Source organism: Clytia hemisphaerica, unplaced genomic scaffold, assembly GCF_902728285.1.
Source record: "Clytia hemisphaerica strain Z4C2 unplaced genomic scaffold, Clytia hemisphaerica genome assembly, whole genome shotgun sequence".
Classification (NCBI taxonomy): domain Eukaryota; kingdom Metazoa; phylum Cnidaria; class Hydrozoa; order Leptothecata; family Clytiidae; genus Clytia; species Clytia hemisphaerica.
The window spans coordinates 78813-93787 of record NW_027104529.1 but is presented as its reverse complement, the minus strand read 5'-3'; the positions used below and the strand labels follow the sequence as shown (position 1 = coordinate 93787).

Genomic DNA, 14975 nt, shown 5'->3' with positions numbered 1-14975 from the left:
CAAAACGAAACACTAAGAAACATATAAATTTACTTTCGACAGTATTTTACCAGTTTTTCCCGTAACCTGTAGGCAAAATTACTTTTTCTAAAGATGACTCTCTATCACTTTAAATGACCAATTAGTGAAGTATCTTGTAAAAACTCCAAGGCATCTCTCTTCTTGAAATTTATTGCTGTCCTCGTTTTCAAACAGATTTCGTTGCTATGAAATTATACATTTAAACAAATTTAAATTCCCAAAAGGCAAACATTAACTTTAAAACAAAAGTACTTGAAATTCAAAATGTCTCATGAGGTGTAAACAACACAATTATCATTGTGAATATGTAATTTTATAGCAATGAAATCTGTTTGAAAACGAGGACAACAATAAATTTATACATCTCGAGAAGAGTGTATTCCCGCCCAAAATTTCTTCCATTCACATTTCCTATTTACTTATATTTCCTGTGCCTCTAGAAAAAAATACTCAGCCGGCTGCTCCGGAGAAATTAGAAAAAAACCGAATTCAACCGTCAATTTTTTTACACGCCTTTTGCCGGGTCTAATAGACCTTTTCATAAATTACGTTACGAACATCACTTGCCTCGTTTTGAAATTATTGCCATGGTGATTAACTCCCAGCAGATTTTATTAAAACTGCTTCCTATTCATAAAAAATCATTAAATGTCACAAGGGCCATAGTCACCATGGTAATTGTTTGAATACGAGACAAGTGATGTTCGTGACGTAGTTTATGAAAAGGTCTATTCGGGTGCCACTTCTCAAAAATAGTTGCTGTTTGTCAGACGCAAATTTGTTACAAGCAAGAGATGTGATTGATCCTGACTGTCCATGATTCATTTAGGCACAGATATCAATCTATTTACCGCGTAGCCCGGCGGAAACCCGGCGGTATTTCTCATTCGTCAGAACTTGTCTAAAATTGATAGCAATTTTCATTAGAATAATTTACCGCCGCCGCCGCAGCCGGGTTTCGCGGTGTTTTGCGGCAACCCGCCGGTAATCAACATTTTTCATTAGAATAATTTACCGCCGCCACCGGGTTTCGCGGTGTTTTGCGGCAACCCGCCGGTAATCAACATTTTTCATTAGAATAATTACCGCCGCCGTGCCGGGTTCGCGGTTTTTGCGGAACCCCCGGAAATCCCTTTTTCATTAGAATAATTTACCGCCGCCGCCGCCGGGTTTCGCGGTAATTTGCGGAAACCCGCCGGAAAATGTCACTTTTCATCAGAATAATTTACCGCCGCCGCCGCCGGGTTTCGCGGTAATTTGCGGAAATCCGCCGGCAAATTTCATTTTTTTATTGAAATATTTAGTTTGGTCAAAAATAATCGCTCAAACCTTTTTACGTTCATTTATGACATAGGCGGCGGCAGGTTTTGAATTTAGAACTTTCTTTGAGAATAGAATCATATTGCGGTAGTCTGCGGGTTTCCGCCGGTGATCGTCTATTACCGGCGGCGGCGGCGGGTTTGAATCTAGAACTTTCTTTGAGAATAGAATTCCTATTGCGGGTAGTCTGCGGGTTTCCGCCGGTGATCTCTATTACCGGCGGTGGCGGCGGGTTTTGAATCTAGAACTTTCTTTGAGAATAGAATCCTATTGTGGTAGTCTGCGGGTTTCCGCCGGTGATCTCTATTACCGGCGGCGGCGGCGGGTTTTGAATTTAGAAATTTCTTTGAGAATAAAATAATATTGCGGTAGTCTGCGGGTTTCCGCCGGTGATCGTATATTACCGGCGGCGGCAGGTTATCTATGACTAGAAATCTATAGCGGAAATAGCACAATACCGGCGGCGGCGGCGGTAAATCAAAATCTGTGGTATACTCCCATGATTCATCACGACTGTGTAGTGATCTACAGCTACAGTATAAGAAGCAAGTAAAAATAAATGATAAGTATAAAAGAAAACAGACTCGATTTTGGCTTTCCGTTTTTTTAACTTCAGAGAAGATTTTTTAAAGCCGTACATTGTCGATAAATAAAATAATTAATAAATTCACGTCAATGGATTGTGAATTTACGAATTGTTTCTCGGCTTTATATCTACAGTGCCTCTCAACCAATACCTCAAAGCAAGTTTATATACTTTCCGTATCATTGTTTTGACTCTGTATATGTGTGTGAAAACACAGCTAAAAAACCCTGTGGGGTTATCGTGATGCGTATGCAAAACCGATTATTTGCGGTAAACCTATGAACGCATTTCCACCAACTTCCTTCCATTTGTTTTCCTGAACGCATTGCATGAAAACATCAATCAGGGATATCAAGCACCAGTACAGAAGCTACTGGTTTATTCGCTTCACGTATTTTCGACGAGTCTTGCGTGTTCGAAAGTTCAATAGAAGAACTACTCCCATCACTCTCATTAGCGTCCGCTACAACAGTATCCGAAAATTTGTACGAAATGTTTCCGTATTCTCGTAAGAACGGTATAGCGTCCAGTAGAAACTCACAAAAGTCTTTTCGCATTCCAAACCACCCTGTAGAAAAGATCATAATAGTTTAGTTTAGACTTCAGCTAGTGAGACATTTAACTCGTGTCGAGTTTGGGGTTTAAAGTCAAATTACAATACCCTGCGAAAAGAATAAATAGCAACGTTTAGATTCATTGAGAAAGGCACGAACATATTAGTTTATGCTGGTTTTTATGATATGTCGTTTTAAACTAATGTCAAGTATAAAGCAAAGGAAGTCTAGACTGATGTAGGTGAGTGAACACTTACATTGGTTGCCGCCTTTTTGATAGAAAGAAGTGACAATGAGGCTGACCAAAGAGATTTGAAGAGGGATGAATGTGGTCGTGTAATGTGCATTCACCGAATATCCGTCCAATTGTCGAACCAACATGATCTAAAATCAACAATTTGGAATTACAGTACGTACATTAGAAAAAATCGGTCTTATTGCTATGTATTCATGCACTATTTGAGGATTTCAAACAGGCCTATTAATTTTACGCCAAACAAGGTAAAAAATACAGTTAAACTTATCAAACCTGCGACTTAGGCTTCCAACAGTAGAAAACTCTATTTCTGGCAACAAATTGTATATTTCAGACCATTTTGCGGCGTTATCTTATACCGGGTGTTAAGAGTTACCGAGTTAAGGGTCAATAGGGTTAATAACTACTGTATTCGAAAAAAATGGAATTGTGGAAAATCATGAACAGAGAAGGTAGTTAGGGCTAATTATTAAGATCCGCTCGTTTATCCATCATTAATGTTTTCCCAAGATCATAAAACGACGCTTTTGCCACTCACCATGAATGTGAGGAGAGGGATAACAATAAAACAAGACATGAATGAGTTGACCAAGTGACCATTGCGCTGTGTGTTGGTAATCTCTGGTGATCTCATGAAGAGTAAAGCCCAGATGATGTAATATAAGACGCAGACTGATAACAACGTCAAAATGATCCACAATGGTACAAACACTACCTGAAAAATCAAAGTGAAGAGAAGCTACATAATAAGGTCTCCAAATAATTGTGTTTATGGTCAATTTAGGGTCAAAATATGACAAAAACTCCTACTTGCAATCTCAGAGATTATCTTTTAAATTGAGACATTTACTCGGTAGAGTTTTATAACCTTTACAGAGGTCTTGAACTTCATATTGAGTTTTATAACTCTAGCTCTTCATCAGTGAGCCGAGTAGAATTTTTAGCAGTGGGAATTAACGATGGTGATCACCGGTTTTGATGGAAGGGGGTTTCCAATTCTGCATAAATCCTAATTGGATTGTGTCTTTTGCAGTGCATGGATGAGAGTTCAGTTTAGTATTCCTCTTAGGACGAAAAGAAATGTCTTACCACCCAACTCCAACTGATGACACTGTCCCATTTTAATGATAAACATATAAATTGCAAAACATTGATCGAAAAAAACGTTTCCAACTGAAAAAAAAGTAGAATGGATCTAGTCACAAATGATAAATAATTTTGGCTTTCTTGGATTTGAGAAATATGCAGAGATCTCGAAAGATATAATTCAATGAAAAAGTTTGTATGCTAAACAAGGTATCAAGAAACTTAAAATAATTGCCAAAATATGAATAGTTTTCGTGGATTTTAAAGGTATCGAAAAGCTGCAAAGATAAACACACTTTTAGTTGATATCTTTAAATTAAACAAATACTTGCGAAAATAATTTTTTCAATTTCCGAAATTCCAGAATGATCTAAATTGTTACTGACGACATCGTCATTGCATTTACGAACAGTGATAATACAATAAGCTGACTTACTTCAAGTTGTCTTTCATGGCGATATCCCCAAACACAACCAACGATGGCCATAAAAGACATGAAATACATTGGAATAAACACCACACGGTATGATGCGATGTTGTATTGAAGATTCATGCACATCAAAACTTCGAATAACATCAACAGAAGATGGAAACATGATGCTATCATCATGGCTTGTAACTCTACATTGGTCTCTCTTCTAAGGTATAATATATGAAACAGATACAAAAAAGTCTTCAAAAACATAGACATCTTTCAGATAAAATTATACATGTCCATAGGGAGCATCAAACTCACTAATCAGTATAGTTTGACGAGTAAAGATTTTAATACGGGGACGTGGCTTGATAAGAAAAACCTAGATTCAGATTGAAAATCTAAAAAAGGATTTTTATTCAGATGCTAGAAAGTTATTGGAACAGCAAATGACTTACTGCTGTACCACAGAATGTACCTGGACCTCTGAATCATGACTCTCAGAGGAGTTCTTTTGTAAATTACCCTCTAAATATTGGCGCATTTTTCAATAAAGACTAGGATATAACAGGAAGCCAGATTCAAGGTTTATAATGATCGAGATAAAAAAAATACAAATAATCCTACCTGTATTCAGGATGTTTGACCCATACAATTGCTCCCACAGTGACGCCAGAAAACACCAACAATTTCCAAAGCCATAGTGGGATGAACACAATAAAGAAATTCCATGTCACAACTTCATCAAGACGCAAGCCAAGTAATATCGAGAAGATCAGTAATGCAAAGTACACAACACATTTACTACAAAGAGGCAACAAAAAAATGATAAAGTTAAAAAAAATAGAAATTACGGAGAAAATTGCAACTATTGTCAATAATTTATGTGGTGATAGGACAGTTGCCCTGTGACAATCGCCCTCGGATAATTGCCCCTACCCCCCCCCTGGACAATTACTTCCATGACAATTGCCCCGGACAAATACCCCTCAGGCAATTGCCCCCATACAACTAACCCTCAGGCAGTTGCCCAACCCCCAAAAAAAAAAATTCCCAGAAAATTACCTTCGAAACAATCCTTGATCGTTAGAGTTAGCCTTTTTAACTGTCTTATTGTTAGACTTGAAAATGCTGTATGAAACACGTTTTTATTATAAAAGCAAACTAAATAAGAACATAAGGCTTTGACGGCAAAAATATTAAGAAATGATTTAAAGATATTTGAGAGGGGACGGGGGCAAAAGTAATGACATTGTCTAGGGGGCCTGGGGGAAATTGTCTTAGGGCAATTGTCCATTTATATAAATTTTAATAGAGCTAATCATATAATCATTGTGGTTGAAAAGTTTTAGGGAATTACTTTTCTTGGTTTGAAAAAAATATACTTTTTTTTATAAAAAAACACATTTTTCTTACAATAATAAGTATTTTAATATGCATTAGATATATGTTTGTTCTGGTTTTAACCAGTTTTTACCATTGTATTACAGAATTTAGAGAATTCTTACAGTTTTCCCAAAAATTATTACCAACAATTCATAATAACATCATTAAACAATCATAAGTAGTGAAGGAATCATACTATTTACCTGGGGTTAAAATCATGAAAGAATCCTTTCAAATTCATTGAAAGAATGCAGCACATATCTTCTTATTGACTATGAAAAAAAGAAACAAGCAATAACATAGAGATTATTGTTAATTGCTACCATTCAATTAACTTTTAAGTATAAAATGGATAATGCCTAGCCTAGCCTGGCCCAGGGTTCACTTAAAAGCTTTTTTGATAGACTGTAGTCATTATATAAAACCCTGGCCTGGTATTGTACTGTTTTGGCTTTATTGCTCAAAATTTCTTTTGTTGTAAATAAAAGGCAATTTGCAATTTGCATATTTTTTGATCACGTTACTTTTTTTGCGCTATTTTTGACTCTTGAGATTGGTATATCTTCTAGTCACATGATAAAACTAGCAAAACAAATCCTTTTAGGTATAAACTCTAACTGTGAACAGTAGAAAGAAAGCCTTCCAGACCAGGGATTTCTATAATGACTATGATGCAATTAAATGGATAAGTTAATTTAAAATATAAACAAATGAAAATGAAAACACAGGTTCATTACTAAACAAAATGGCTGATAGAAAGGAGCCTTTTGAATGTGACTGACGTTTGGATGTAAATTAAAGTAGCTTTGAAAGGCTTTTGAGTTTGTAAAAGAGTTTTATGGTAAGTAATTATGTGTGTCTGCCTGGGTTTCCAAAGTTTTGAGATTAAGTCAACAAGGGTTCACTCGCAGACTGTGTCATTCAAACTGTACCATATACTTTTTTAGTTGCACCAGACTCTAAAATTTTAGAAACTTTGTATTTTGTTGAGATAAATGTAGTCGTCTAGGAAAACAGCTATTTTTTTTTAGAATCTTCCTTACAGTCTAGTTTTTATATTTATAAAAAGTAGATTGCTGACGTTTGAAAAGGAATTTTGGCATGACTGATCCTTTTGTTTCGATAATAACATCAAAGCGGGAATTAATTTTCTTCTCAATTTTTTCTTTCCTTTCTCTTTCTTATCAGTTCACGCTTTATCTTACTAATTTCAAAGAGGTTAGCTCAAGCAGTTAGATTGTCTGTCTCATAAGCATGGGGCTTGGAGTTTGATTCCAATGGATGTCAAATTTTTTCAATTCTTGATTTTTTTTGCAATTCTCTCATCACTTTAATTTTGTATCACATTTTCATTAGAGTGAAGAGATATCCACGCACTATGTAATGTTAATTGCTATTAGTAATTACGCGTTCAATTCGAATCTATGATCTGTTCCCTCCTAGTGAGGAGTTTAATACTCTTATAACAACCGTTTTTATAAGCATTTAATACTGAAGTTCAAATAACGACCACGCAAGAAAGATAAGGAAACGATTTGATCAAGTGCCAAACATTTTGACCTGGAAATCAATTATTATTCTGCCTTTAAAGTATAAAACGAGAAGCTCAATGATTATGAAAGAAGTTATTTGATGATTCTCTTACAAAGAATCGCTAGCTCGCTCACTCGCTGGCTGAAAGTGAAACTGAAAGTGAAACTGAAAGTGAAACTGAAAGTGAAACTGAAAGTGAAACTGAAAGTGAAACTGAAACTGTCAGTCAGCAAACACAGGCGCAAACGCATATACCCGTTCTTCTATATCTCAGCCTTGAATATAATCACTTGTTGCAAAAGAAAGATTGAAGAAAAAAAAAGTTCTTATTTTAAGTGATGCTATCATAGCTTATCTAAACCTTAGACAGAGAGCTGAGGTAATATATGCTAGTTACTTGTTTGATTGACCTTCATTATAATAGAAAGAGAATTAAAAAAAAAAAAATTGAAGAATTGAAAAATTGGACACCCATCGGGATCGAACTCTGACACTAGGACTACCTTGATAACACTTTTGAGTCTGGATACCCAGGCTAAGGTGACATCATGCATTCAATCCTGATGCTTTTGTAAATCAGTTTTTTGAAGTTTGTCAAAAAACACCACATAGAAGATCTTTAAAATTTAGTAATTATGGGAATAAGGCAGTAAAAGATACATCTTTTGTATTTTTCCTTTTTGTAAAATTCCAGAAATGAAAATAAAGGGATAATGATAATTGACTAACATCCACTGATGATCCATGTCACTATCGTATTAAGCTAGTGCACTCTTCGCTTGAGAAAACTTTTCACCCTTTTCTGATGAATATACAAAAGTTTAGCGTTCAACTATGTTTTCCTCCATTTCCAGAGACATTTGCTTATTTAATGGATGCAACATATTTCTGTGCCGGGCAGACAAATTTTGAAATGTTGCAAAAACATTAAGCAATTTACCAATAGCATATATGTTGTCTACCCTGTTTTCACAGGCGCGGCTAAATCCTGCCCTAACTGAACGACTGACTGTCCCAAACTCGATTCGAACCACCAAAGTACCGTGAGTGGTCCTAAATCCGACAGCCCTGCCTAATTCCGACCCCCCAAATAACTGTTATGAAAAAAATTCTATGTTTACAAACATTCCCTCTCCAAGTTGAACGATAAACTATTGCAAGAGCTCTCGAAACAAAACATCTAACATATGCCTATAATGTCAAGATGCCAATTTAATGTAATTTAAAAAGTGTGAATTGTAAAAAAATAGTTACTTTTTATGATGCTGTTACTGCTGTTGTACATATTGCAATAAAAAGTTATGTTTTGTATAAGAAGCAATTATTGTTATTTCTATTTGGTTCAATTGGTTCAATGTATATATCAAATCTCTCAGTTTAATTGACACTTTGGTATCTTCGTTGTGTCACAGCGAAAGGCAGTTACATCAATATGCCTTCTTACCTGTCTTTAAAAATATAAATAAAAGTAATCACGGAAAAGGACGCGAAAAAAAAAAGACATAAGTGTGAGAACAGAGTAATAAAACTCGTTAGAAAAAGTACCATTAGAAGTCATAAAAAATCAACCTGAATAAATGCAATCGAAATTCCAGAGAACTTCATAATTCCCCAAACAACATTACATTACTATGTCAAACTCCCATCACATAAATTTTACAATTACGTCAGAGTAGACTACGCTCGCCACCGAAGAGGTTTATTTGGAAAGGGTAATTATATTTTATTGTTCGCTTTTTTTTTAAAGATTTGCCGGGTTGGAAAGTATGAATTTCTTTGTACATATTTTACCTATCCCAAATATTTAGGAGGCTGAGTTTTAAATGAATCGTCAAGTTGAAACGAACGATAAATGTATCAAGGTCTGTTTTATTTACCCCCTGGTGACTTAACAAAAGAGACTTAACTCTATGTTACAATCCAATTATTGAAAGTTTGTCTCAGCCTTTTTATAATGAGCGAGACAAACCTTCTCTGAGTACGCAATTTTCATATTGACATTTTCGAGGCATTTTGATGTAACTGAAAGGCTTGTTTTTTTTTAGTTTGTATCTTTGAAAGACCCCATCCGATTTAGGCAGGGCTGTCGGATTTAGGACCACTCACGGTAATGCAACCGGTGATTTGAAACCTGACTTGTTGTTAACCAATAGGCTACTGAGCCGCTGAAAAATTACCGTAACTGTAAATTGAGTGAATTTATAAAGTGTAATATATAAGGGGTATACAGACGACCTCACTCAAGTAGGGAGGTCGGGCCTTACGCGTGCGGCAGTAACAAAACATAGATTTTCGAAAAAAAATATTCAAGCTTACATATCTCAAGGAAGGAAACCTCTTTTAACATAAGTATTTTTTCCAAAGTGTAGAGAATTTATTCAGCTTTCTTTTGCAGAAAAAATCAGCACATCATGTCTTCATGTTCCTTCAAAATTTGAAAATGAGTACTCGCGGGTGAGTTTATTCAAACTTCTTGTTCGCGGCACGGCAAAATTTTTTATCCGGGGGTTCTAAAATCCAAAGCGCTAGCCACCCGAAACAGCTATCGACCTGGAATTTTTTGCATCGTTCCCCGCAATAGTTCAGCTTTTGAGACGTACCACGTTCGTTGGTTGGAGCAACGTATATTTTTCAGGAAGTCAAATTATGTACTTAAAATGCGTTTTTTTCATTGAAAAAATCAATTTTTTTTATCGAACGTGAATTTTTTAGAAAGAACAATGTTTTTTCTTTCCAAATGTGAAAAAAGTAAGAATCAAGCTGTTTCCGGTGGCAAGCGCTAAGGGAAAGATTATGGTGTAATTACCCCCGTTTCAGCTATATCTACGGAAAATAAAACTCGCACCAAACCTCTCGCGCGGAATTTTTCATAAAACACTTTCGCTTTTGGTGCCGTTATGAAGGTACAAAATGGCTGGCGATGCGTGCACGAAAATTCTTGAAAAATTGAACTTCAAAATGTAATATCTTTGGAACTTTAAAGAATTGGAAGGTAATTGACCCCTCATTTTTCTTCTGATGGTTATGGCTTTCCATTAAACTTGGTTTGGTATTCTGCAAGTAAGTTTAAAATTTCCTCTGACCACCCTAACTCAAGGATGAGGCAACTGTTATGATTACAATTCTTATAAAAGGACCCTATCCAACGACACACACGCACATACTAACGAGATTATGTATCTGGAATTCTCTACGGCTACGGTTAAAGTGGCGAGGAAAATGGCGAGATATTTGACGTACGGCATTATGTCGACTTTGTTTACACAGACACAGTGTTTTGGTGTTTTTTTCCCGTACAGCAGAGCAAAGTAGACAATGAGATGTCGCCTTTGGTGACGACCTGCATGGGCAGCCCCGCAACTGTAGCCGTAGAATATCTCTGATACATAATCTCTCTACTATACGGGTGCGCGTAGCACACTTCTTGCCGCTAGGGCAGGATTTTTAGTGGCTTCTTATTTTCACCGAACCATTTAGCAGCATATAATACATGGAAAAAATGGTTACTCTTAGAGCAGGTGTTCCAAATAAATGATGAATCTTCAATTGAAATGCAATGTTTAGTATCAAAAATGAAAAGTAATTGTGTAGAGATAAAAAAAAGACAAAATTGAAAGAAAATGAAAAGAGAAAAAGATTTACTTACCTTAAAATCTTGGCTTTTTTATTAGTAGTCGGCTCTATCCGAAAGGCAACACTTTTTATCTTTTAACGGTAGTAGGAACTGAGTGCTAATTGATTATCTAGTTGAACCCGACTAATTTTTTTTTACCTGCAAATATTTATTTATTTATTTTTATTTATTTATTGAAATTGAACCACTCCACGTCCGTGGGCAAACTACAAATTTTCTATTTATAAAAACAAAAAACTGTTCGTTTGCGAGTTCACGCTTCTGTGACTGGCCCCTCGCACTGGCCGCGCCTAACGGCCGTGTTCAGAACCCTTCACAGTAGCGTCTATCGTTTACGTTTATATCAAAAATATATATATAATATTTCTATTCAAATGAAACTTTGTCGTGAGAAAAATAGCTTACTAATTGTAAGTCGAAGCTTAAAACTGGGTAGTTGAGTGACGCAGATCTAGATAGATGAAAAAGTAGATGTATACTAATTAGCGAAGATCGTGTCTAAAAGTTGTAAGGATAATCCACCAAAAATTCGAAGTTGGCTTGAAGAGAATTAAAAAATCAAAATTTGCCGTAGTTATTTTAAAATCTAAAGATAAATTTCTCTAATTTTCAAAGCTTTTTTAATATATTTTTCTAGCATTTTTAATTTGACCACATTTTCGCTCGTTATGTCTTCTTTCGATACTGATGTTGATTCCTCTCCTACTTTGTCCTTTAAGTCATTACATTCAAATGAATGTTCCGTGGTGTCGTCCTCTGTCTTGCATATCGGGCATTTTATATCTCTGTACTTTCCTTTGTAATTCATCTTGACCTCTATCATATTTACTTTCATACTTAATATGTTTCTCATTGTGGCTTTGTCAGTTTCGTCTAAGTACTTCTTTCTTTCGAACCCCTTACTGTTTCTGGATTTTGTTCGTTTCGTCCATTCTTCGTTTTCAATACTTTTCGTGATGGCTTTTCGTATTCTTTTTTTCCACTCGTTTTTTGATATATCTTTCACGCTCGTTGTGTCGATTTCGTACTGGTCACATCGTTCTTTCAGTTCACTGTACCAACAATTTCGTATTTGATTCTCCATTTGGGCCTTTAGAATCTTTGCTGCTACCCTTTCATCTGGAGAATTGATTAGGTTGTGTAACAGTAGAAGTTTTTTGTAATTTATGTAGTGTCTTATAGGCCAAATGCCTAATTCACTTAGGAATGGTTCGTACGGTGTTGTTTTTGGCATTCCGTATATTCTCAATAGCATATCTTTTTGCATTTTTTCAATGCTTGCCATTTCACTTTTTGAAATCGCACTCCAAGTTTCCATGTTCGACGTCACGTATGGAAGTGCCTTCGTTAAGTATAGCTTGTTAACTACTTTTCCGTAACTTTCTCCAGTACAATCTGCATCTTTTATAATTGCCTTCGTAATTCCGTATATCTTTTTCTCCTTGTTTTGGATCGTATCTTTATATGTACCTTTGTTGTTGACGTAATCTCCTAGGTACTTATATTTATCGGTTTTGATAATAGGGCCTTTTTTAACCCTTTTCTTAATTTCTACTCGATCTCTTTTTTCGCCAAATTCTAAAATTTGATAGTTACTTTTAGTTTCATTAAAGGTCATTCTCTTCTTTTCCTCCATCCTCGCACAGTTATCAATGGTTTTGGAGACGGTTTCTCTGCCTCCTGCTCCACAAATATCATCTACATAGGTGAGTGACTCTACATTTAAATTTGAATATAAGGTACTCACTTTTTCGCCGACTTTGTTCACTTTCTCTGTGGATACTGCACATAATGTTGGCCCCCAAATTGTTCCCTGACGTACAATCTCCTTGGTTGTTATCTCTGCTGTTCTCCCGTGTGGCGTGTCTACCACTATTTTCGCTTCTTTGTTCATTTCGAAAATGATCATCGCCTCGTTAGCAGGTACTCCTGCCTTCCACGCTTCCACTATACAATCGCGAAGCCAGAGTTTGTCAAAACATTTCTCCAAATCACCATAGAACAAGTAAAGATTTTTGTTGTAATATTTCGCGTCATCAATTAGTGCTCGCATCGTAAAGAGATGGTCACAAATTCCCCTGCCGCTCCTTCCACCACACTGGAAAGGAGACATATTCTCTTCAATCGTCGTTTTGTTTCTATTGAGAAGGATTCTCTCAAAGATCTTGCTCACTATGCTCGTTAGAAAGATCCCCGTTGATTTTTCATTTCATTTCTTTTGCCTTTATTTTTATAAATTGACTTTATAATCATATGTTTCCATCTATCTGGAATTTCAGCTTTCAATAAAATTTCATTCAATAACTTGAGGAGACTCGTTTTTAATTTCTCTCCTCCGTACTTTATAAACTCATTTTTTTTTCACTGAAATCCTCAGCCTTTTTCGTGCTGAGGTTTCTTATAACCTTATCCAGTTCTTCCCTGGATATTTCTCTTATCTCGCATTTAGTTGCTTCCCTCTTTATCATCTCAAAACATTCATTGACTCTCTCCTCCGATCTCCTTTCCTCCTCTGTCGTTGCCGGTGATGCCATCAGTAGATTCTGGTACCATTGCTTGTATACATTCTTAATCTCCTCTTGATCTTCCTTCACCTCTCCTCGTTCATCTATCATTGACGTTTTCTTCTGTGTCTTATCTTTTGTTGGCTTAATGATCTTCCAGAAGTCTGGACTGTTGACTCCTCCCGCTTTCTCGATTTGCTCTACTTTTTTACGTGTCGTTTTCATTCTTTCTTCTTTCGTTTCACTTTCTATGTGCTGGTTTAGCAGCTTGATTCTTGTTTTCTCTATGCTGTTTTCGTTAGTTTCGTTACCTTTCTCTATCTTTATTAGGTCCCTCCTTTTTTTCATCAGTTTTCTTCTTTTTGGGCTGGTTTTGGTGTATTTGTTCACTTTGCACTTTGTGAAGCATTTTTTACTCATTTTGATGATCTCATCTTCCCATTTCTCGTATCTGTCGTTAAGTGGTAGTGACTTTTCTGTCGCTATCGATGTGAGTTTTTCAATATTTGTTACGATCTTGTACGCTGCTTTCGTTTTCACTGTTATGTTTGATATATATTTTTTCTTTTTCTCTACCGATGCTGTTGTTTTCCAGTTGACGGTGCCAATCATTGCACAATGATCGGTGTACTTTGCCTCCTTGTCTTTGATGTAATACGGGGTTAGTGCTTTAGTTTCGTCTATCGTCATCTTGACACCTCCTTTTCGATAGTTGTTCGTCATTACGTAGTCAATGGTCGATTTTTCATCACCTTGAATTCTAGTCCATTTCCCCTCTGCATCATCGTTCACAATGTATATCTCGTTATCCTTGACTAGTTCTTTAAGTAATTTGCCACCTTTTGTGACTTGCTCGTATATTTTTGCGTTGAAATCTCCTAATATAAGGAGTTCTTCACCTTGCCGCTTTGCTACTTTAACTTGTTGTTGTATTCTGTTATACATATTTTTAAGTTGTTCTAAGTCTGTTCTTGATTCTTGGGGGGCGTAGATCACTCCTATTCGGATTTTCGTTTGTTTGTTGTCAATTTTTACCCATAATGTTTCTTCTTCGTCCGCTTGTCCGCTTGTCTATCTACCTCTATCATATTCTTTCCGATCTCCTTTCTTACTGCTATCAGTATCCCTCCTCCTGTATCTGCTTTAGTTCTGTCGTTTCTCAGAATCTTGTACTCCGGAAATTTTTCCTCGATCTCCTTGACTGCCTCGTCTTGTTGTAGGTGGGTTTCAACTATGCAGAACATCGTTGGTTTTACGTTATCTTGTATTATTTCAGTTAGTTGTTCTAGTTTTGATGTCATGCCTCTGATATTATTATAGTAGAATTTAAAATTTTTGTAATGTTTTTTGTTTCTTTTTCCTCGCTTTTTCTTTTCGTTTAAAACTGTCTTTGGCTGTTGCCTTGAGTGTTTACTACCCCTGTGAAGGTTGGGAATGCTGGGAAGGTTGGTAACTGTGGGAACTGTGGTCTCATGTATTGATTTGTCGGCATTGGTAGTTGATTTTGTGCCTCTTGATTCAACTCGTCTCTCTGTATTGATGTTCATAAATAAATGTTCTTTTTTTCTTTGTTTTGGAACGGAGGGCGAATAAAAGTTAAAGTGGGGATTCCCCAGCATTTTTTAAGACCTGTGCTCCAAAATGGTAGACAATGCAGCGATAAAATCCCATGTGACAAAC

General features: G+C 36.1%; 3 protein-coding genes across 3 annotated transcripts in view; 1 reads left to right on the top strand and 2 right to left on the bottom strand.

Annotated features, from left to right (window-relative positions):
* Positions 1 to 1929: 1929 nt before the first annotated feature.
* LOC136822164 (transmembrane protein 185B-like) lies at positions 1930 to 10903 on the bottom strand. The gene is made up of 8 exons (XM_067078405.1): positions 10804 to 10903; positions 5828 to 5896; positions 4866 to 5042; positions 4260 to 4461; positions 3827 to 3910; positions 3276 to 3452; positions 2739 to 2865; positions 1930 to 2495 (listed from the first exon to the last, which is right to left on the bottom strand). The coding sequence occupies exons 2-8, from the start codon at positions 5881 to 5883 to the stop codon at positions 2266 to 2268; spliced, it is 1053 nt and encodes a 350-aa protein (XP_066934506.1). The 5' UTR covers positions 5884 to 5896; positions 10804 to 10903; the 3' UTR covers positions 1930 to 2265.
* Positions 10904 to 11377: 474 nt separating this feature from the next.
* On the bottom strand, positions 11378 to 12844 carry LOC136822191 (uncharacterized). Its single transcript, XM_067078433.1, has one exon. The coding sequence runs from the start codon at positions 12842 to 12844 to the stop codon at positions 11378 to 11380; it is 1467 nt and encodes a 488-aa protein (XP_066934534.1).
* A 1885-nt stretch (positions 12845 to 14729) lies between these two features.
* LOC136822190 (zinc transporter ZIP4-like) overlaps positions 14730 to 14975 on the top strand; it is a 16509-nt gene continuing 16263 nt past the window's right edge. Inside the window, exon 1 of the mRNA XM_067078432.1 lies at positions 14730 to 14740. Coding sequence (XP_066934533.1) covers positions 14730 to 14740 — 11 coding nt within the window. The remainder of the gene's footprint in view (positions 14741 to 14975) is intronic.